The following is a 23,053-nucleotide window of genomic DNA, read 5'->3' on the forward strand; positions in this document are numbered from 1 at the left end:
CCTTTGGGAAGTATTTTGACATGTACATGGGTACCTTAGTCGTATAGTGTATCTTGTAGACCAGGCCCATTGCAAGTTGCTGTACTCTGTCGTCTACTCTAAGCCATCCTAGGTTGTCAAAGTGGGCAGGGGTGAGGGGTTCTAGGGGTAAGGTCAAGTAGTAGTCTGACCAGTTTGTTTTGTGATGTTTGTAATCTTGTTTTTAGCGCCTTTGAGGTGCTTTGGTACCATGAGGTGCAAGCATAGTCGTAGTACCCTTGAATGAGTGCTCCTGCCAGAGTCTTCAGGGTATTCTTGTTTACCAGAGAGGAGATCCGGTACAAGAATCTAGTTCGTTGGTTGACTTTTTTTTATTACATTGGATGCCATTTTGTCACAGGAAAGATTTGCCTCTAGGATGGAACCCAGGTAGGTAATTTCATCTTTCCTTGTGACAATATTGTCACCCACTGTAACTGAGAAGCCGTCGGTCTTGCTGAGTTTATTATTTGAACCGAAGAGAATGGACTCTGTTTTGCCCATGTGTAATGATAGTTTGTTATCAGCGAGCCATATGCAGATTTTGCCTAGTTCCGAGCTGAGGGTTTTTTCAACCTGCAACTTGTTCTTGTCAGAGACCAGCAGGGCTGAGTCGTCCGCAAACAGGAACAAGTAGCAGTCACAGGCTGACGACATGTCATTTGCATAAATTAGGAACAGTAGCGGTCCTAGTATGCTTCCTTGTGGAACACCACAGCTCACTGTGAGGGGGGGGATAGAGTACCGTTTACCTCCACCATCTGTTCTCTCCCCTCCAGGTAGGATTGCATCCAGCTCACTGATAAACTATCAAAACCAATTGCTTTTAGCTTGTCAATCAGAATGGAGTGATTGACAGTGTCGAAGGCCTTTTGTAGGTCCAGCATGACCATGCCGCAGTATTTGCCCGCATCCACCTCTTGTTTGATGTGGTCGTTCAAATAGAGAAGGCATGTGTCAGTGGAGTGGGACGTTCTGAAGCCAGATTGGAATTCGTAGATTAGATTTTTTTCCGCCAGGTACTTTTCGACCTGTTCGTAGACTATTTTCTCCATGACTTTCGAGATGGAGGTAAGAATAGAAACAGGGCGGTAGTTGCCTGGGTCTAATTTGCTGCCCTTTTTGTGCAGAGGGGTCACTCTTGCAATTTTGAAGTCCTTGGGGACGTGTCCCTGTTTTATGGAGAGGTTTATTATGTGTGTGATGACTGGGGTGATGGCGGCTGCTGAGTCTCTGAGGAATTTGGGGGGGATGTTGTCATGGCCAGTGGCCTTGTTAGGTTGGAGGGCGCTACATTTTTTGAGTACCTCATCGGTTGTTACCATTTCTAGTTTGAAGTCGTCTTTGCGGACCCCTAGGTTTTTGTAGTATGCTACTATGTGTTCTACCCCATAATGCCCTGAGTGGGAGGGTAGTTTGTTTACCAGTGTTGTGGCTATGTTTGTGAAGAAGATGTTTAAGTAATTGGCTACATCCAGCTTGTCTGTGATGAGCGTGTTGTCCCGTCTTTATGTTTATGTTTGAGAATCTGGTTTTAAGTTTTTCACTGCAGCCTAGTTGATTATTGAGTCATTTCCAAAGTTCACATGGTTTGTTTTTGTTTTCCTCCGTTTTGTCATTGATGAAATTTTTTTTTGTGGTTTTGATCATGGTGTTTACGTCATTTCTTAGTCTGTTTCTTTGAATTTTTAGTTCAACCACGTGGGCTTGGAGTTCACCGTTTGAGCTTTTGGAAAGCTTTGTCTGACTTTTATGAAGTTCAAAGCATTTTTTGTCTCTGGTTTTCATAGCAGCCAGTATTTCAGTGTGCATCCATGGCTCAGCGCGATTTTTAACCCTGGTGGTTCTTAGGGGTGCCATGTTGTTGAGTATTGTTGTGAATTTGGTTTTGAATCCAAGCCATGTTTCTTCAACCTGTGTACCACTGAGTTAATCTGACCAGTCCATGCTCTCCAGTTCTTGGTTAAAGGCCTCTCTAGAGTAGGTTTTGAGGTCTCTAGATGTGACTGTTTTGTGACAGCCGGCCTTCTGTTTTAGCTTTTTGCGGGTACAGAAAATCATATAATGATCACTTAACCCGCATGCTATCACCCCTTTATTGGAGATCATGGACTTGTCAGAGGTCAAAATGAGGTCAATGGTGGTTTGTGTCGAATCACATACCCTTGTGGGTTGGGTGATTAGCTGGCTGAGGCCGTGCAGATCACAAAACCTACTGAAGGCCTTGAAGACGGGTGCTGCTTTACGCAGCATATCCGTGTTCCAGTCCCCAATAAGAATTTTTTCTACCCCCTCCACCCCAGCTAAACACCCATCAAGTGTGTCATAGAAGCCACTCTGTTCTGGCGGTCTATAGATGCAAGAGTAGAAATACCCAGATAGAATGGTACTCTGGTCAAATGTCCTCCATTCACAGTTCTGATATTAAATGTATTCAATTATCAAACATAAAGTGCCTGGTGAAGATGACAAAGAAAGAATTCAAACTGTCATGGTATCCCTTCCGTCTGGTAGTTTGATCAATGGGCCAACACTGCCCCTTGGTGGATGGAAGGTCTAAGTACAAGCACTAAACATTCTGCAAATAATTCAGGTGAGCCCCCAGATCTTTTTACTGCATTAGTACAAGAGATAATCCCATTATCCATGAACTGAATGATCCAAAGATAACTCACAAAATAATGTTGCAATTTCCTGAACACTACAAGTACACATTTTTACCTCTATTGCAAGAGATAATCATGCATAATCCTGTGTTCCATAACCCCAAAATAACTGACAAATGGGTAAGATTTTCCTTGGGGGAGCAATATGAGATAGATTTTTTATGGAATTCTGAAATGTTTATATAATCTGTTGATGCTACATCATTCTGAGTCTAATCAGTTTGTCACAGCAAATGTATTTGATTGCAATCTCCATTAGCAAACCAATAAACTTTTCAAAATCATCTTAGTGCTCAGTAATCCTTGTTTTATTGAAAGCTAGTGTACAATGACGAGCTTAGTTTCAGTTTTCTTTTTGGACACTAGGCTCACAGTGTTCGTCTGTCTGCGAAGTGAATGAACCCGGTTATCGGCGAATGACCCACTCGCCTGGTGAATATCTCCTTATCAGTGGTAAATCAAACTATTAAGGGTAGAGTACAGGTGCCATGGTTTAGAACATAATTCTCCAGCACTCAATTTGTCCAAGAAACAACACAAAAAGTCACATTATGGTCTATGTTGTGTGACCTTAGTACCAGAAATGTTTTTTTTTCAAGTGAGTTCTGTGGGTCAAACCCTCAGCAAAGCATGGCAGCATGTGGCAAAGTCCAGTGTTCATAGTACCCTACCAAGGGGGTCAAGGTTCATATGACACCTCCTCCCTTCTTCTCAGCCACCTCCTCCATCTGCCTCTGTCTCCTCTCTAGAACCTCCAGCAACTTGGCATCATTGCGGGCACGCTCCTGGGCACGCAGCTCTACTATGTCCTGAAAGAACATGTGCCTGGAGGAGAGAGTGGGGTGACAGATGGATAGATGAATGACTTACATAGCCAGAGATTTCATATAGACCTTTTCAGAGGAATTCTGTTACTTGCTAGGGGAACAGTTTTGGTCCAAGTATATTTCCTGTCAGCTAACATTAACTGTATTAGCAAACATTGCAACAAGGAAACTATATAATTATAGGAAATAACAGGAAATAAACTCTTATGTTGTACAATTATATCTACATCGTACTGCCCAATTCCACAATCCATGTACAACAACACATTTAAAGTTCACAGATTGAACAAAGTAGTTTGACTGTAATCTCTTGGAATTCCACATTTCCAGGTGTAAATGCACACATAAACACTATGTGACAGATCATACCTGTTGTAGAAAGCAGTGGCTAGTCCCAGGAGTAATGTTCCAAACAAAAATGGTTTCGTAAGACGCTTTCCTGTGGATATTTTGGGTTGCTTCATGATAGAAAAATACGACAGCATGCAAGCTCAAACATACACAAAAAGAGCCTTTGAGCTGTTCTCTTAAAATGTGTCTATTTGTAGTACACACATCTCAAATGTATACAATGACCTCCATGCAATAATAACTCAAGTACCACGACTTCCGCCCCCTTCCTTATGAAACATGATTCACATCACAGTTCCTTTGAGTTTATTGGATCAAGGCGTTTATGTTGTGAAAATATTATTTGTTCACGGTTTTTAATTGTGCTTAATTTAGTTCTTAAATTGTGCATTGGGTCACTATGATACAATAAAAGTAGTAGTAACAATAGTTAATTATTATTGCACCGGAACTATTTGGGACACAGAGCTCCTCCGTTCCGTTAGCAACTGCTGATCATCTACTTCCCGTGTGGACGGTTTAGCCTTCAAGATAAATGCGTGAAAATATTTTTTTAAACATACATTTCTAATTATTTCGTTTTATTTAACAATCAAAGTCAACAAATACCATTTATATATGTCAAACATTATTTTTCACTGCATAGGCTGTATAAATTACACTGTACTGGCATTTTGAGAATAAATTGCGCCATGTCAGCATGAGATCTACATATATACATTAATTATTACTGGGTCTAGTAAATAATTCACAGTAAAATAGCTATCATGCTTTTCCAGTGTTTTGCCTACTCTACCACTGCACAGACATTTGACGTTTTCTTTTGGAGGTGGTTACCAATGATTGAATGAATGAATGAAAACTTTATTTAACAGATTGCAGAATGGGTACAATACAGTACGGCTCAATACATACAATTGTTAAGGGGATGCAGACCTGAGAAAGACGTTTGTCTTGTTTCCATCAGGGTCCCCCATTTTCAATTCATATAGACATATATGACATACATGACATACAGATACAGTACTGCTACATCTATACATTTATGACATACCAGATTTGCAAATACAGTACTGTTTGTGATACAGAAGGAGTCAAGAAAAGGGAGTATATACATTTGACGTAGAAACTGTACATTGGAGGTTGGGTGGGGGGGGTTGGGTACATTGGGATATTGACAACCATACTGGGTAATTTACATTGGAGGTGGTTGGGGGGGGGGGGGGGGGGGGGGCACACTGTATAAACAAGTAACACTGTACATTGAGGGGGGGGGGGGAGGAGACACTGTACAAACAAACACAATTGTACATTGAACTATTGACAAAACCATACTAGGTAAATGACTGTACATTGGAGGGGGTTGGAATGATTGGGTTAGGATATTTACAGGGGCCAGTGTTGAATTGCAGTCTCCCGTAGGTGTCCCTTGAGAGAGGTTTTGAAAGTGGGTAGTGATCCACATTCCTTTACAGCTTTGGGTAGGGCGTTCCACATTGATGTGGCATAATTGCGAAACGTGTTTAGTCCCTTATTTGAGCCGAATCTGGGTTTGACATGATTTGTGGAGCTCCCTCTGGTGTTGTGATCGTGGTATTCACTGACCTTTGGGAAGTATTTTGACATGTACATGGGTACCTTGGTCGTGTAGTGTATCTTGTAGACCAGGCCCATTGCAAGTTGTTGTACTCTGTCGTCTACTCTAAGCCATCCTAGGTTGTCGAAGTGGGCAGGGGTGAGGTGGGTTCTAGGAGTAAGGTCAAGCAGTAGTCTGACCAGTTTGTTTTGAGATGTTTGTAATTTTGTTTTTAGCGCCTTTGAGGTGCTTTGGTACCATGAGGTGCAAGCATAGTCGTAGTACCCCTGAATGAGTGCTCCTGCCAGAGTCTTCAGGGTGTTCTTGTTTACCAGAGAGGAGATCCGGTACAAGAATCGAGTTCGTTGGTTGACTTTTTTTATTACATTGGATGCCATTTTGTCACAGGAGAGATTAGCCTCTAGGATGGACCCCAGGTAGGTAATTTCATCTTTCCTTGTGACAATATTGTCACCCACTGTAACTGAGAAGCCGTCGGTCTTGCTGAGTTTGTTATTTGAACCGAAGAGAATGGACTCTGTTTTGCCCATGTGTAATGATAGTTTGTTATCAGCGAGCCATATGCAGATTCTGCCTAGTTCCGAGCTGAGGGTTTTTTCAACCTGTAACTTGTTCTTGTCAGAGACCAGCAGGGCTGAGTCGTCCGCAAACAGGAACAAGTTGCAGTCACAAGCTGACGACATGTCATTTGCATAAAGCAGGTTGGCACTTTGCACGGTTGCCTCCGCCGTCGGTGTGTGAATGTTACAGGCAGCCATTCTGGAAGAAAGATAACTACACAAACAATCTGTGCAAAGCCTCTATTGATTATCATACATTATGTTTGTTGTTTTTATGTGGAAATCAATAACGTGTATGTGCTTTAGACTTATGTACCGCTCTTTTATTTTGAAAAACCCAGACCGGAATAATTATTATTGTTACTGCTGCTAGTGGATCGAATGGACCAGTGCGACAAGTTGTCCAAACAAACCGAAACAAGATTATGTGCTTGTTATCAGTGACGTTATACGTTTTAAATTCGTTTAATTAAATAATCAAACTAATGTATAATTAAAGTGACCATTGCCTGGACCTTTACGCTAAATATGTCGAGGAAACGCTTATCTGAGGATTCTGACCGATTTGAATATCTGCAAACACTGGTTACTGAGTTCCAAGACACTGACAGTGATGGTGTGTATTGTAACACAATGTAATATATAATGTTTAACATGCGATTAAACTTCAGGGTAAAGCTTAAAGCTTGCTAGCTAAAAAAAGACAGCCTTTCTCCATCCTCACAACATGTGCTCGCTGACATTGTGTAGCCTAAATTATAATGTAGGCTTCAATTAGAATGCTAAGGTTCAAATAACGGCGTTTGTATTTTTTCTTTTATTTGTATTATTTATATGGGTCGTCCATTTCTAACATGGCTTCTAATGTAAATGTACCCTAATTCAATATGTCACCAGAGGCAAAGGAGCAGGTTTTGGCCAACCTGGCCAATTTTGCATACGACCCCAAGAACATGGAGAATCTGAGGCAGCTGCAGGTATCTGATCTCTTTTTGGACATGCTCACTGAGGAGAATGAGAACTTCGTGGAGTTTGGGATGGGTGAGTATGACACACACGCACAGTATTCTCATCATAACACAAAACTCAAAAACAACTTCTCTAGAGTCACTTGCTTGTGTTTTGCCTCCAGGGGGTCTGTGTAACCTCAGCATGGACTGTGAGTGTCGGGACCTGATCCTACAGAGTGGTGGAATACCCCTGGTGACGGGCTGCCTGTCAAGCCGGAGAGAGGAGACTGTCCTGTCGGCCATCACTACCCTCATGAACCTCACCACGGCCTCCTCTCGCTCGGAGACTACTCACCCGGCCGTGCTACAGTGCATGCTGCGGTTCTCCCTCTCCGAGAGCCCTCGCCTGCACAACCTGGCTACTGTGTTCCTCCAGGACTGCTGCTCTGAAAGGCAGGTGGCCAGGGCAGAGCAGCAGATGCAAGGGCAGCACCAGTCAGCACTGGGGATCCCTCTGCCCAAGGACTAAGAGAAGACTGTTATAGTCCCAGAGGGGAAATTGTGTCCTTGTCGACAGCACACACACACACACACACACACACACACACACACACACACACACACACACACACACACACACACACACACACACACACACACACACACACACACACACACACACACACACACACACACACACACACACACACACACACCTGATTAGACTGTGGAATAGAGCTTGAAGGTAACACCACACACCAGCCAAATGCTGGCACATCTTGGTTCATGCCTTTATGAAAAAATATCATGGTAGTTGTATAAATAATTTGCCACTGTAAAGGTTATGTATCGCCATTGGTACCACTTTTGTGCTTAAATATTAGCACGATATAATCCAATTTAAACCATCATACCATAATATTTTGGTCACTACCAGCACTGTAGTGATATAAAAACTATGGAAATACCACAATACTTCTTTTGGAAGGGTGGGCTCTTGAGAACCCATCTGCACTTCTCACAAGATGCAACAGGAGGTCAAATCAACCTCAAGTACTAAGTATTAAGTAATCAAGCAAACTTCCATGCACAAATGATGCATGGTGTTTGTTTTAGTATAATGTAAGTGTCACTACAGGCAGTCGTAATCTACAACCAGGTTTTTCTCAGCTATGAAACTAATTTGATTGGTGAAGTTCTGGATCCACTTGGCACTGTGGCTGGTTGATTTCATACCTTGCTCTGGAATATACAGTACCTGTGGTCGATTGATTCACATTGGACAATTGACCTCAAACTCTGCCCTCTTTTCTTGATCCTACGATCATAATGGTTGCTTCCCTCGGACAATGTGCAACAGTTTAGTTGTGATTGGAGGATCAAGAAAAGAGGGGGTAGTTTGAGATGGGTCAATTAGTCTGCTGTCTGATACTTTAAAGGAGAACAGACCTTTTTTCTCCCATCTCCCCAATTTCGTCGTTATGCCAATTCCCTTCCTGTTGTTGTGCTGCCCTATTGTCGGTCTGGGGAGGGTTTTTAGACTACCACCTGCCTCCTCTGATACATGCACAGAGGTTCATGCTATTGATTGATTGATTGATTGATTGAAAAGTTTATTAACAGATTGCAGAATGGGTACAGTACAGTACAGCTCAATACATCCAATTGTTAAGGGGATGCAGACCAGAGAAAGACTTTCGTCTTGTTTACATCAGGGTCCCCCATTTTCAATTCATCATAACATATATGACATACAGATAGACAGTACTGCTACATCTATACATTTATGACATACCAGATTTGCAAATACAGTACTGTTTGTGATACAAAAAGTGTCCAGAAAAAGAGTGTATATACATTTGACGTAGAAACTGTACATTGGAGAAGGTTGGGTAGGTGGGGTTGGGTGGGTGGGTGGGGGGCTGTACATTGGAGGTGGGGGGGGACACTGTACACTGTACATTGGAATACTGACAAAGCCATACTTGGTAATTTACTGTACAACTGGGTTAGGACATTTGTAGGGGCCAGTTTCGAATTGCAGTCTCCCGTAGGTGTTTTTTTAGAGTGTTTTTGAAAGTGGGTAGTGATTCACATTCCTTTACAGCTTTGGGTAGGGCGTTCCACATTGATGTGGCATAATTGCGAAACGTGTTTAGTCCCTTGTTTGAGCCGAATCTGGGTTTAACATGATTTGTGGAGCTCCCTCTGGTGTTGTGATCGTGGTATTCACTGACCTTTGGGAAGTATTTTGACATGTACATGGGTACCTACCTTGGTCGTGTAGTGTATCTTGTAGACCAGGCCCATTGCAAGTTGCTGTACTCTGTCGTCTACTCTAAGCCATCCTAGGTTGTCAAAGTGGGCAGGGGTGAGGTGGGTTCTAGGAGTCAGGTCAAGCAGTAGTCTGACTAGTTTGTTTTGAGATGTTTGTCATTTGTTTTTTAGTGCCTTTGAGGTGCTTTGGTACCATGAGGTGCAAGCATAGTCATAGTACCCTTGAATGAGTGCTCCTGCCAGAGTCTTCAGGGTATTCTTGTTTACCAGAGAGGAGATCCGGTACGAGAATCGAGTTCGTTGGTTGACTTTTTTTTATTACATTGGATGCCATTTTGTCACAGGAAAGATTAGCCTCTAGGATGGAACCCAGGTAGGTAATTTCATCTTTCCTTGTGACAATATTGTCACCCACTGTAACTGAGTAGCCGTCGGTCTTGCTGAGTTTGTTATTTGAACCGAAGAGAATGGACTGTTTTGCCCATGTGTAATGATAGTTTGTTGTCGGCGAGCCATATGCAGATTTTGCCTAGTTCCGAGCTGAGGGCTTTTTCAACCTGTAACTTGTTCTCGTCAGAGACCAGCAGGGCTGAGTCGTCCGCAAACAGGAACAAGTTGCAGTCACAAGCTGATGACATGTAATTTGCATAAATTAGGAATAGTAGCGGTCCTATCTCCTCCAGATCCCCTCCCTGCTGCTATTGCAACGACCGGGACTCATTTCCCACCGGTGAACACTGACAATTGTGTTCGTAGGGATGTCTGACCAAGCCGGAGGTACAAATAACTGACTTTTAAACATTCCATTGGGACCCATGCTGTACATACTACTGGACGAACATGTTATTGCTGGATACAGTATGTAGTAACAACAGCTGCTTGAAAAGCCCAAAAGCTATGGAATGTGAAATGTTTTCCTTCTCATGCCAGTGCCACCTATTCATACAGAGAAGTCAACAGGGGTTCGTGTTGGGGTTTTGGGCCTGTAAATTGAATATTGTAATGCAATTTCATCAGTGAGCCATCTGTGATCCAAATGTAAACAAATGGGTAGCCTCACCAACAACACCAAGACATTCTCTATATCAAGTTCAAGTTTCTTTATTAGTTGTCATACAAAAATACAGAATACTTTTATATGAAATGCTTTTTCCTGTTCTGCTCCTGAGAGTGCTAGATAAGAAATATATAGATAAGTAAAAAAAAAAAAAAAAAAAATAGAAGTCAAAAGTACGTAACAAGTGTAAACAAAAGTGTTCAATATACATATATACAATACAGTAGAAACAAATTTGTAACTGAGTTACAATACAATATAAAGTATAATGCAGAAATGGGATGAGGTACAACTTAGGGTAAGGTGCAATGAGGTATGAGTTGTAGTGCAAATCTCTTTACCAATAAATATAAAGTGTCTAAAGTGGGTGCTACAGTGAGTTGTTTATTTAAAGTGGATGTGTGTGCACTACAACTCGTACACCTTACTGTAAATTGTACCTAAATTGTACCTCATCCCATTTCTGCTTTGCACTATATAGTACTGTACATTAGTACACTGCATAGTATTGTAATAAATACGTGAGTTATACCAGTAGCAGGAGAAACTGCTACTTAGCAGGGAAACTGCTATTTATCCAGATGCCTGAAATAACCAACATCACAACCGGGTTTACAAGGAATACCAACTTTATTTATTTAAGTCCTATGCTAAACAATGATCTGAGCTATTAATTAAAACCTATGAGCCACGAAGCCAATACATCTTTCCCTTCTGTGACATGCAGGGTTTAACAGGACCAGAGAATGCAGCAGGTATAGACAGACGTCCCCTAGGTAAATTTATATCACCTCTAAGTTAATCACTCTATACATTACAGCACTATCACATCTATAGGTAAACCCTTCACCTCTAGGTGGAGCACATCTCACAGCACACTTTATATATGGGCAACAACCCTTAGTTTGAACGAGGTACAGTACATGCACACTGTACAATAATAGTCACACACACTTTATCCGACCAGCTCTGGTCCATGTGAATATCTAGGGCACGCCTACCGCTATCAGCCCACCCTCTCGCTGTACCCTCCGCCACCTCTCTCACTTGGTACGGCCTCACGTCTAATAAGACACTTTATTACAACACCTAATTCATACAGGTACTAGGGGTCTCTAATTGGGGGGACTAATCGGACCACGTAAAGGTCGTCTGCAACCGTAACTCAGTCACCCTCTGATATGAGGCACGCAATTATGAACATGCATAGATACATCCTATTACAGTAACCCACGTCAAAACACCCTCTTTAAGAGGCACGGCACGTTTATACAAAGGGGATGCCTACTCACACACACGGCCCGCTAATCACACTCCCAAATAGGCACCGGTAGAAAATGGATCAATTGAACACACTAATTATAGCAGACTTCCCCAGGTCCGAATTACCCCTCCCTCCTGGTTCCCCTGTTCCCCTTCAATGGGTCACACAATATCTATACAATATATACCAGCCTGGGCTATATAATAAATAGGGCATATAAAAGGACTAGTCGAATATGCAGGTTAATTAAGGGCACGATATCATACAGATAAGGTAAATAGAAATTACACAATATCCCATATACAATATATATATATACAGTAGGCCTACACGGTTATAAAAATAGACTGTAATACAAAATCCTATATTAAGTGCAAGTGTGGGTAACAGTGGACTTAACTCGCCGCACGGCGCGACCCCCCCCGAGGGTCGAAGCGTTGGACCCCGTCCACTCTCCGGACGAATGTTCCGGCACACGGTGGTCCTCCAGGATACAGTTGGATTGGTAACCTGGTAACGTACTCGGTGTCCGCGAGGACGAGCCGAGTATAAAGTCTTTTGGGAGCGATGTAACTCAGACCCTCTATGTCCCGTCCCTAACTATCTCCAGGAGGTTAAGCCTCCCCTCCTCTTGCTACCGGGAACTATGGACGGCTATCTAGCTTGTCTTCATCGCCGGCGGATAACTCTCCACGATCGACCCCACCCCCCGGGCCCTAACAGAGTCTGGTTACTGCGTGCGTGCTCCAACCTCGATCTCTGAGACCCACTGGCTTATCAAACAGTCTCAGCGTCTCATCCAGCACACAATCAAAAAACACCTGCGTTCAATAATGAGCCACTTGAGTCCCTGCTCGTGACGTCATCACTTCGGCCCATTCACATCACACTTCCCCCCCCCTTAAAGAAAGGACTCGTCCTCGAGTCCTATGCCGACATGTCGTAGTCTAAAGACCAACGGGGTACCCTCCGCTGGCGTACTGGACGTCCCTCCTCGACAGACCCTGCAGGCCAACCTTCCTGCAGCCCCGGACTGGCCACCACCACCTCCGACTGGGGCGCAGCTTCAGTCGCCGCAGGAGCCCCCTGTGTCCCCTCTGCTTCCTCCGGCCCCCGATCACTGGCGGTCTGGTTTCCTGGGGCCTCCTGTGCCCCTTCTGCGTCCTCCGGTCCACCCTCGCCGCCGATCCGGTCCACTGGCTCCTCCTGTGCTCCGTCTGCGTCCTCCGGCCCCCGATCAACGCCTGTCTGGTCCTCCGGTGGTGGCCTCCCCCCCACAGAGCCATCCCGGCTGGACGATCGATGGCCGACCCAACTGGCACCAACCGGAAACCCCGAGGACTGACGCCGGCTGGCCAGGTTTGGCCCACTCCTCGGATTAGATCTCCTGGATGCTGGTACTGGATTTAACGGGGCTGTCAAAGAAGAGGTGAAAGGTTTGAGTCGGTTGAAGTGAACCACACTCTCTGGCCCTCCCTCCACTAGCACTAGCCTATAAAGCACATCGGTCACCCTCTCCACCACTCTAAAGGGACCTTTGTACCGCCTCTGGAGCTTGGGACACACCCCACGCTTCCTGGCCTTATTCTGAACCCAAACCAATTCCCCCTCGGAATAATATTGAAAATTGGCCCTAAAGTCATAGGACTTTTTCTGCTGTTCCGAGGCCCTGGCCTGGTGCCTTTTAACTGCTTCCACCACCGTGGACAATGTATCCCGCAACCTAGACACATAATTGTCCACCGAGTCACAGGACTCCTGATTGCCCACCTTCAGCATAATATCTACTGGCAGAACAATTTCCTGTCCAAACAGTACTTTATATGGGGTGAAGGAGGTGCTAGCATGCACACTACTACGATAGGCCAACATAACATAAGGCAACAGTGTGTCCCAGTTTAACTGATTGGCCTCCACAAAGAGAGCCAACATGGACAAAAGGGTTCGATTAAAGCGCTCCACCAGGCCATCTGACTGGGGGTGGTAGGGGGATGTCCTTGTTTTCTGCATGTGCAGAAGCCTACATAACTCCCTGAATAGGTTTGACTCGAAGTTACGACCTTGGTCGGAGTGGATACTCCTTGGCGCCCCAAAACGACACACCCACTCCTCGGTCAAGACTTTGGCAATTGTCCGTGCTTCCTGATTAGGCAATGGAAAAGACTCTGTCCATTTGGAAAAATAGTCCCCCACAACCAAAATATACTTATTTTTCCCAGGGGTCTCGGGGAGGGGGCCAAGAATGTCGAGTGCCACCCGTTCAAAAGGCCTAGATACCCTGGAGGTCTGTAAGGGTGCACATGGCCGCTTCCCCTGACTCTTCCTTGAACCACAATCGACACATTCTCTAACCCATCTCTTGACATCGCCAAACCAGCCTGGCCAATAGAACCGGTCTTTAACTTTCCCCTGCAGCTTCTGCACCCCCAAGTGGCCCCCGGTGGAGACATTGTGCAGCTGCTCTAAAACCCCAGGCACCATTGACTGCGGGAGCACCACCTGTACCCGAGAGGCTGCATCGGAATTTGCAGGAGGAATCCGCACCAGCCTATCCCCCTGCACCTGGAGCTGACTCCACACAGTAGCATAATTCTGCAGGCCAGCGTCTACCGGTATTGCACCAGAACCAACCTGATTTTTAAAATGAATTATTTGTCTTAACTCACTATCGGCCATCTGTGCATCGGTTAACTCATCAGTCTCTTTTTCCCCACTGGACACTACAGAAGGCAGAGCTTCCTGTACTGCGCACATCCTTACAGCAGCCCTGTCTGTTATTGCCTGAGAGGCCTTCTGGTCAGATTTTTCTTTTTCCAAAAAAGCCGGCAGCCTAGAAAGGGCATCAGCATTGCTGTGTAGCTTGCCTGGACGATGCACAATTTTATACTGGAAATTGGCCAATTGTTCAAGCCAACGAGCCAACTGCCCCTCCAAGTCCTGAAAGTTATGAAGCCAACGGAGAGAATTGTGGTCAGTTCGCAACACAAATTCCCTACCCAACAAATAGTGCTTGAAGTATTTGGTAAACGCTACCATACTCAGAAGTTCTTTCTTAGTGGTGGCATATTTACGTTCCTGTTTTGTAAGAGCCCTGCTAGCATATGCTATTACTCTCTCGAGTCCTCCCTCCTCTTGCGACAATACTGCCCCAATCCCCACGTCACTTGCATCCGTATCCAGGATAAATGGTTTACTGGGGTCGGGATAAGCCAACACAGGGGTGGTAATCAAACTACACTTGAGCTGCTCAAAGGCTCCCTGACAGTCCTCACTCCAGCGAAAGTGCCTCCCCTTTTCTGTCAACTGGTGCAGAGGCCGGGCAATGTCAGCAAACCCTTTCACAAAGCGCCTATAATAGGAGGCTAATCCCAAAAAACTCTTAACCTCAGTCTGGCTGGTAGGAACAGGCCACTCTCTGACTGCCTCCACTTTAGCAGCATCTGGCTCCACCCCCTCACTAGAGATTACATGTCCGAGGTACTGGACTCTCGTTGAAAACAAGTCACACTTGGATGGTTTAACCTTAAGGTTGGCCTGCTGAAGTTTTTCCAGCACACCACTCAGACGTGTTAGATGTTCATGGAAAGTGCGCCCAAACACAATTATATCATCCAAATACACTAAGCAGGTAGTCCACTGCAGATCAGCCAGAATTAGGTCCATCAACCTCTGAAAAGTGCTGGGTGCATTGCAAAGGCCAAAACTCATCACATTGAACTCAAATAGCCCCTGACGGGTGGTGAATGCAGTTTTATGGCGGTCTTTCGGGTCTACTTCCACCTGCCAATAGCCGCTCGCTAAATCCAGGGTGGAAAACCAACAAGCATGACAAAGGCTGTCCAGGGCATCATCAATCCTAGGGAGGGGGTATGCGTCCTTTCTAGTAACCTCATTGAGTTTCCTATAATCAACACAGAACCGGAGCCCACCCCCTTTCTTTTTTACCAGTACAATGGGAGACGCCCAGGGGCTACAAGATGGCCGAACTATCCCACTATCTAGCATTTGCTTCAAGTGGCTCGTCACCTCTTGCTGTAAATGGAGGGGAACCCTTCTGGGGTGCATTTTTATTGGCTTTGCATCCCCTGTATCAATCTCATGCGGGGTCAGAGGAGTCCTGCCTAAGTCAGTCTCCCCCTGACTAAACACAGTGAGGTTCTTGTGCAGTATCTCCCTGACTGCCTTTAACTCGTCAGAGGCAAGACCCCTCTCCTCCACGCCAAACTGACGCATGAGTGTATCAACTGTCCAAGGCTGCAAGGTTTTTTCCCCCTCCCTCTCGTCATGCAGCTCCGCCCCCCCTTCCTCTATTTCAATATCAGTGAATAGGGTGCCTATTTTCATGCCACGTTTTAGCATAATCTCCTCATTAGTGACATTAATAACCCTCACTGGTAATGTGCCCTGCTGGACTCTGCATACCACCCGAGCTACCAAAACATCACACTGTTTGGAAATGGAAGTGGAGGGTTCCAGCATTGCTGCTGCATAATCTCCCCATCTGCTCTGGACTTGACCCAAAATAATTATTTCACTGCGTGGGGGCACCAGGGTGTCAGACAACACTGTCACAGCCTGAGGCTCTAATGAGGGGTTAGGGTCAACCAGGGGAAATTTCCTGCCCATTATCTGACATTGTTTCTTTCCCAAATCAACCACCGCACCATATGTTGAAAGAAAATCAAATCCAAGCAAAATCTCATCAGAGGGAATATCAGCAACCAAAAATGTTGCTACCAGCGCGAGTGACTCCAGTTGACATACCGTCTGCCAGCATCCCAGAATGCTCATCCCCCCCCCATTAGCTGCTGTAGCCTGGCCAACATAATCTAACAGATCACATCCCCCTTTTGTAGCAGAGAGCCACAGTTGTTTAGGAATGACAGAGCTAGAAGCTCCAGTATCTACAAGTACATGACAGTCTAACCCACCTATCTTAGCTTGGAGATATCCCGAACCACCCTTCAAGCTGTCAGGGGCCACAGTAGACTCAGAAATGGGGGCGGGCATTGGACCCTCTGTGCACACCCCCTCTAGTTTCCCTTTAAATAAGGACAGTCGCGTCTGAAGTGACGATTACACCCACATTCCCAGCAACCCCTCTCTCTTTCTCCCTCACATCTAGTCTGGGGAGTGGGGGCACTAACAGAGTATGGAAGGGGAGCAGACACGGGAGGTGTAGGTTTAGGAACAGATTGGCTTGAATTGGCTATAGTCTGTACAGTGGTTTTCAGAGACTTAACTTCCTGCCGCAGGCCCTCTACGACCCCCAGCAGCGTATCCATTTGTTTGTCACGCCCAGATTGCTCAGTGACTCCACGCACCTGTGCATCAGAGGCCAATTTACTGCCCTCCAACTCCCTAATCAGCTCCAATTCTGCAGCAAGATTAATGGCATCCTCTAAGGTTGTAGGTTTGGCACTGCGAAGGCTAACTCGCAATTCCCCATTCCCAACATTAGAAATAAAATGATCCTTAGCCAATAAATCTTGGGTGTGGGCGTCCGCTGAGGGGTACGCTTTAACAACCAGCCTCCGAAGCGCAATACCAAATTCTCGGATATTCTCCTTATGTAACCTTTTACGAGAAGAGAAGGTGGCCCTGCTCCAATCATCACTATCACATGGTTCTAAGCATCTACCCATGGCTTCTTTGAGTAAGGCATAATTAGCTTTAGCGGCGGCCGATAACCCACCATATACCTCTCGGGCTCGACCTGACAAGAGAAGACTCATAAATTTTAGTCTCAATGTTTCGCTCCAATTATTAACCCCCGCGGCCATTTCAAACTGTTCAGCCCAATCAGACCATTCCCGGCCGGCACCAGTGAAAGTCTCAGGCATAAAAATGGGTCGGGACATAGCCAGATTACTACTAGGGGAAGGAGACGCGTCTGATCGACTTGAGCCGGCCTCAGCCGGCGGTTGGTTATCTCCAGGCATATTTTTTCTATATCCCACCGCTGTCACCAATGTAATAAATACGTGAGTTATACCAGTAGCAGGAGAAACTGCTACTTAGCAGGGAAACTGCTATTTATCCAGATGCCTGAAATAACCAACATCACAACCGGGTTTACAAGGAATACCAACTTTATTTATTTAAGTCCTATGCTAAACAATGATCTGAGCTATTAATTAAAACCTATGAGCCACGAAGCCAATACATCTTTCCCTTCTGTGACATGCAGGGTTTAACAGGACCAGAGAATGCAGCAGGTATAGACAGACGTCCCCTAGGTAAATTTATATCACCTCTAAGTTAATCACTCTATACATTACAGCACTATCACATCTATAGGTAAACCCTTCACCTCTAGGTGGAGCACATCTCACAGCACACTTTATATATGGGCAACAACCCTTAGTTTGAACGAGGTACAGTACATGCACACTGTACAATAATAGTCACACACACTTTATCCGACCAGCTCTGGTCCATGTGAATATCTAGGGCACGCCTACCGCTATCAGCCCACCCTCTCGCTGTACCCTCCGCCACCTCTCTCACTTGGTACGGCCTCACGTCTAATAAGACACTTTATTACAACACCTAATTCATACAGGTACTAGGGGTCTCTAATTGGGGGGACTAATCGGACCACGTAAAGGTCGTCTGCAACCGTAACTCAGTCACCCTCTGATATGAGGCACGCAATTATGAACATGCATAGATACATCCTATTACAGTAACCCACGTCAAAACACCCTCTTTAAGAGGCACGGCACGTTTATACAAAGGGGATGCCTACTCACACACACGGCCCGCTAATCACACTCCCAAATAGGCACCGGTAGAAAATGGATCAATTGAACACACTAATTATAGCAGACTTCCCCAGGTCCGAATTACCCCTCCCTCCTGGTTCCCCTGTTCCCCTTCAATGGGTCACACAATATCTATACAATATATACCAGCCTGGGCTATATAATAAATAGGGCATATAAAAGGACTAGTCGAATATGCAGGTTAATTAAGGGCACGATATCATACAGATAAGGTAAATAGAAATTACACAATATCCCATATACAATATATATATATACAGTAGGCCTACACGGTTATAAAAATAGACTGTAATACAAAATCCTATATTAAGTGCAAGTGTGGGTAACAGTGGACTTAACTCGCCGCACGGCGCGACCCCCCCCGAGGGTCGAAGCGTTGGACCCCGTCCACTCTCCGGACGAATGTTCCGGCACACGGTGGTCCTCCAGGATACAGTTGGATTGGTAACCTGGTAACGTACTCGGTGTCCGCGAGGACGAGCCGAGTATAAAGTCTTTTGGGAGCGATGTAACTCAGACCCTCTATGTCCCGTCCCTAACTATCTCCAGGAGGTTAAGCCTCCCCTCCTCTTGCTACCGGGAACTATGGACGGCTATCTAGCTTGTCTTCATCGCCGGCGGATAACTCTCCACGATCGACCCCACCCCCCGGGCCCTAACAGAGTCTGGTTACTGCGTGCGTGCTCCAACCTCGATCTCTGAGACCCACTGGCTTATCAAACAGTCTCAGCGTCTCATCCAGCACACAATCAAAAAACACCTGCGTTCAATAATGAGCCACTTGAGTCCCTGCTCGTGACGTCATCACTTCGGCCCATTCACATCACAGTATTGTATATTATATGGTAACTCAGAACATTGTACATATGTCTATACCGAACACTGTGACCTCATTTTCTTCTTCTAAATTACATGCTATACTATGTTATTTGATACTATCTTGTCTAGCACAGTCTCTGGAGCGTAACAGTAAGAAGCATTTTGTATGAAAGTATTCTGTACTTCTGTATGACAACTATTAAAGAAACTTGAAACTTGAGTGTATTTGATGGTTTGTTATATAGTGTTATTGTCATTGAGCATCCTGATGGCCTGGGCCCAGGAGTTCAAAACATTGAATCCCTATTGATTGATTGATTGAAAATTTGTATTGACAGATTGCAGAATGGGTACAGTACAGCTCAATACACATAATTGTTAAGAGGATGCAGACCAGGGCCCTATTCCCTGTACCTGGCTTCCCTGACAGATGGAAAAGTTTGAACCTGCTCCGGAGCAGGGTTTCGTTCAGTTCGCTGGATGAACCATGGCCACACCCTCGCAAAGAAATGCCAGCTCGCTTCCTGAAATAATGATCACAGTGTAGATCTGCATTATACCATTCTGAATTATGTTTTTGTGCTTCGTTTTCCTAGAGGGGGCTTTTGAAATGTAAAATAATAGACCTAAAATGCTGATAATAAATCATATTCAGCCTATAGATTTACTTTGTCCTAAATAATGCAGGTCATATTTATACGGATACGGTGCTCGGAGTCGCGATACACTGCATGTGGTTATTTTAATAACGGCGCATTGCAAATGTGAATCCCGCAGGGATATTTTTTATGAATTAAATTAATCTGGCGTTTGGCTCTGATTAGTTTCATATTCTCTGCTGTGTGGATGTATTTGCTTAACGGAGCGCCCGGATTGTGTTTCATTCAAGCATAAATTGAAGTGTCTATGCGTGGACTGTGGATTATGAATTACGAGGAATCTGAATCTGTGGATTGTTGAATTGTATCACTGTCACTCACACGTTATTGTGATATTGTAACTGAGATTAAAATGTCTGATGAGATGCGCTGTTTGATGGATTTGAGAAATTGAATGAGCCGTTGACATTAATGCATTTGAGAAAATGCATGTATCTGTTCAAGCACTGTTATCTGATGATGAACATGAGGTGTCACTGGTATTTTGTTTAACCTTTATTTACCCAGGGTAGGTTCGCTGAGCACAGATGCTCTTTTTCAGCTACGCCCTGCTTCACATTCACACAGTTCCATTCATACCTGGGAGCTGCCCAGTACAACCACAGTCTGACACCATTGGCCACTGAGCAACTCCACTGGAGCAGTTGGGGGTTAAGTGCCTTGCTCAAGGGCACTTCAGCGGCAGATTTTTCCTGCCGGTCCCGGGGATCGAACCGGCGACCTTCCGGTCACAAACCCGCTTCTCTAACCATTAGGCCACCGCTGCACATATATCCCCAAGCATACCCCACATTTAGCATAAAACGCCTGACAATTGCATACCCAAAGTAATTTGCGATTTATTATACTTTATACTTATAGCACACAGTTTGTTGCATTAATGGGATTATAAAGCAACAAAAAGAAAAATGTTGACTTTTTAATTGCTGTTTTTACCTGTTATAACAAAGGAAAACCTCAAACTCTTATGAAGTGGAGAAAGAATACTGGCTGTGTAGACCTATTTTTTTAATAAAAAACAGAAGAGGAGACAACACTGGTGTCTGTAGACCGACTTTGAAATAAAACCCTGAACTATTCAGGTATATTTGAGTCCTTCCCTTATTTGTGGAACATTTATAAAATAAAAGTAGTCCACTTTGAAAAAAGACTACCATGTGTACTGTAGACCTACTTTGAAATAAAACACAGAAAAGGAGAAAAAACACTTGCATCTGTAAACCTACTTTGAAATAAAACCCTGAACTATGCAGCTCTATTAGAGTCCTTCCCTTATTTGTGGAAAGTCTATAAAATAAAAAGTACATTTTTCGTTGTTCGCAAATTTCGCACCACATATCAGGCATACAGGTAAGCCTTTTGTTGACTAAATATCTTAGTTGATGAAATATTTTTTCATTTCAGTGTCACAGTGGCAAGTAGGCCAACACAATATATACCTGTCCACACAAAGTGGTAAATGGCATAAAGCAAACACTATCGCATCCACACAATAGTGGCAAATAGGCAACCTTACTCCACTCTGGTCAGTGGCACTGAAACAATGAGGCGCCAGATGTGTGTCACATGCCAGGCTTTATCCACCCGTCCCTTGAGGCTGACTGCCGACAGCTGCCACTCATCAGGCAATCAGCACTCTCTAGAGGAGAGACAAAAAGGGATCAATACAAAAGTAACACATCAAATACAAATAACAAACATTACCTATACTAACCTGATGTTTACATGGTGTTACAAATACAATAATAATGATAATGACCAACCCTACGTACGTCACAGTGTGAGTGAATGGGTCAAATGTGAGGAACAAATTGTAAAGCACTTTGGATAAAAGCGCTATATAAATGCAGCCATTTACCATTTACTAACCGTAAACAAGAAGTACATTTATTTAGTGCATTTTGGGGGCTGTAATAGGTTCATTTACATTGATAATGTTTGTAAATGTAGAAGGGTGGATTATCCCTACTTTATGAGAGTAGATGTACACTGTCACCAGGTAGTGGGAACGCAGCAGATCTGGGTCCGGCTGAGTCCCCGACTGTAGTGCAGGAGTATTAGAATGGAGATTTAGCAGAGGGAGTGGATGGGGCCTAGGATTTACTAACCTAGGGGTGGAGCGCTGGTCCTTCTTGCCCTCCAGGGCGACTTGCAGTAATTCCCCACACACCCACACTTCCCCTAATACTTCCCGCACCCTCCCACACCCAGTGGCAGTAGTGATCGATGATATACTTTCTCCCCAAAGCAGTACCTTTCCTTGCTGATGAGCAGAGACCTGTCCCAATGATGTATAGGCCGTGGGTAAGAAGGGGTTAAACAATAATGAGCATTACCCGGAAAGGAAGGGGTTAAACAGAATGCACATTAACAGACACGCACACAGTGCTCCCATTTAGCTCTCTTTACTGAAAGGTTTATCCTGTCATTAACACAAGGCACAAGGAACAAAGCTCTTTCCACACTGGTCACCATACAGTAATGGAACCCGTCCCATTAAGGGTTGAAACACTGGGCACTTAGTGCTCTCACTCTACGGCAATGAATAAAGTTCTTCCCACACTGGTCAATACACAGTAATGGAACCCGTCCCTTTAAGGGTTTAAATACCTGTTCATTCCCCCGTAGGTGGGGAGAGAGGGGAGGAAGAGGGAGAGGGGTACTAGAGCTACTCAATGGGATTTTATAAAGGAACACACGTTATCACACCACATTTAACCAAAAGACAGTGGGCCCACGTTGAAAACAAAAGTCCTATCTATAGCCGGCATCCCCCAAAATAACAAATGTCGGGGCGCCCCTAATCACTGCTACCAGTGTCGGTTCAAAGTACTGATTCTCTTCGCCCTTAAAGGGCACGCTCCGTACAAAGAAAATGTCTACCGATAAAGTTCCAGCACTCGGAGCGCTCACTGTAACTGGCTTGGGTGTACTTAACCAAGGGCTGGCCTGCTCTCACCACCGAACGTCCGTGTGGTGAGATGGCCGTCGAGAAGTCCCGTGATAGCAGGGGCTGGGTTGACGTTAGGCAGGTGACTGCTGGAGGTCAACGGCTCGGAGGGGCTGGAGGTGCGTGCAGTGCGGCGACGTCCGTTGAGGGGTCCGCTGCTGGGCTGGAGAGGTGGAGCGACACACGGGCTAAACTGTGGTGCTAGGCCTAACTGAAGCTAAGCTGTGGATCGGGACGACCCCCTGTCCTGTCGCTTATACTTTAACTAAA

At 44.9% G+C, this 23,053-nt stretch overlaps 1 protein-coding gene across 1 annotated transcript; it reads left to right on the forward strand.

Moving 5' to 3' along the window:
* Positions 1–6,406: 6,406 nt before the first annotated feature.
* On the forward strand, positions 6,407–8,837 carry armc7 (armadillo repeat containing 7). The gene is made up of 3 exons (XM_084323631.1): positions 6,407–6,635; positions 6,917–7,060; positions 7,152–8,837. Exons 1-3 carry the CDS (start codon positions 6,548–6,550, stop codon positions 7,496–7,498), a joined length of 579 nt encoding a protein of 192 aa, XP_084179757.1. The 5' UTR covers positions 6,407–6,547; the 3' UTR covers positions 7,499–8,837.
* Positions 8,838–23,053: the final 14,216 nt, after the last annotated feature.

This window comes from Notolepis coatsorum, assembly GCF_963971535.1.
Source record: "Notolepis coatsorum genome assembly, chromosome: 10".
Classification (NCBI taxonomy): domain Eukaryota; kingdom Metazoa; phylum Chordata; class Actinopteri; order Aulopiformes; family Paralepididae; genus Notolepis; species Notolepis coatsorum.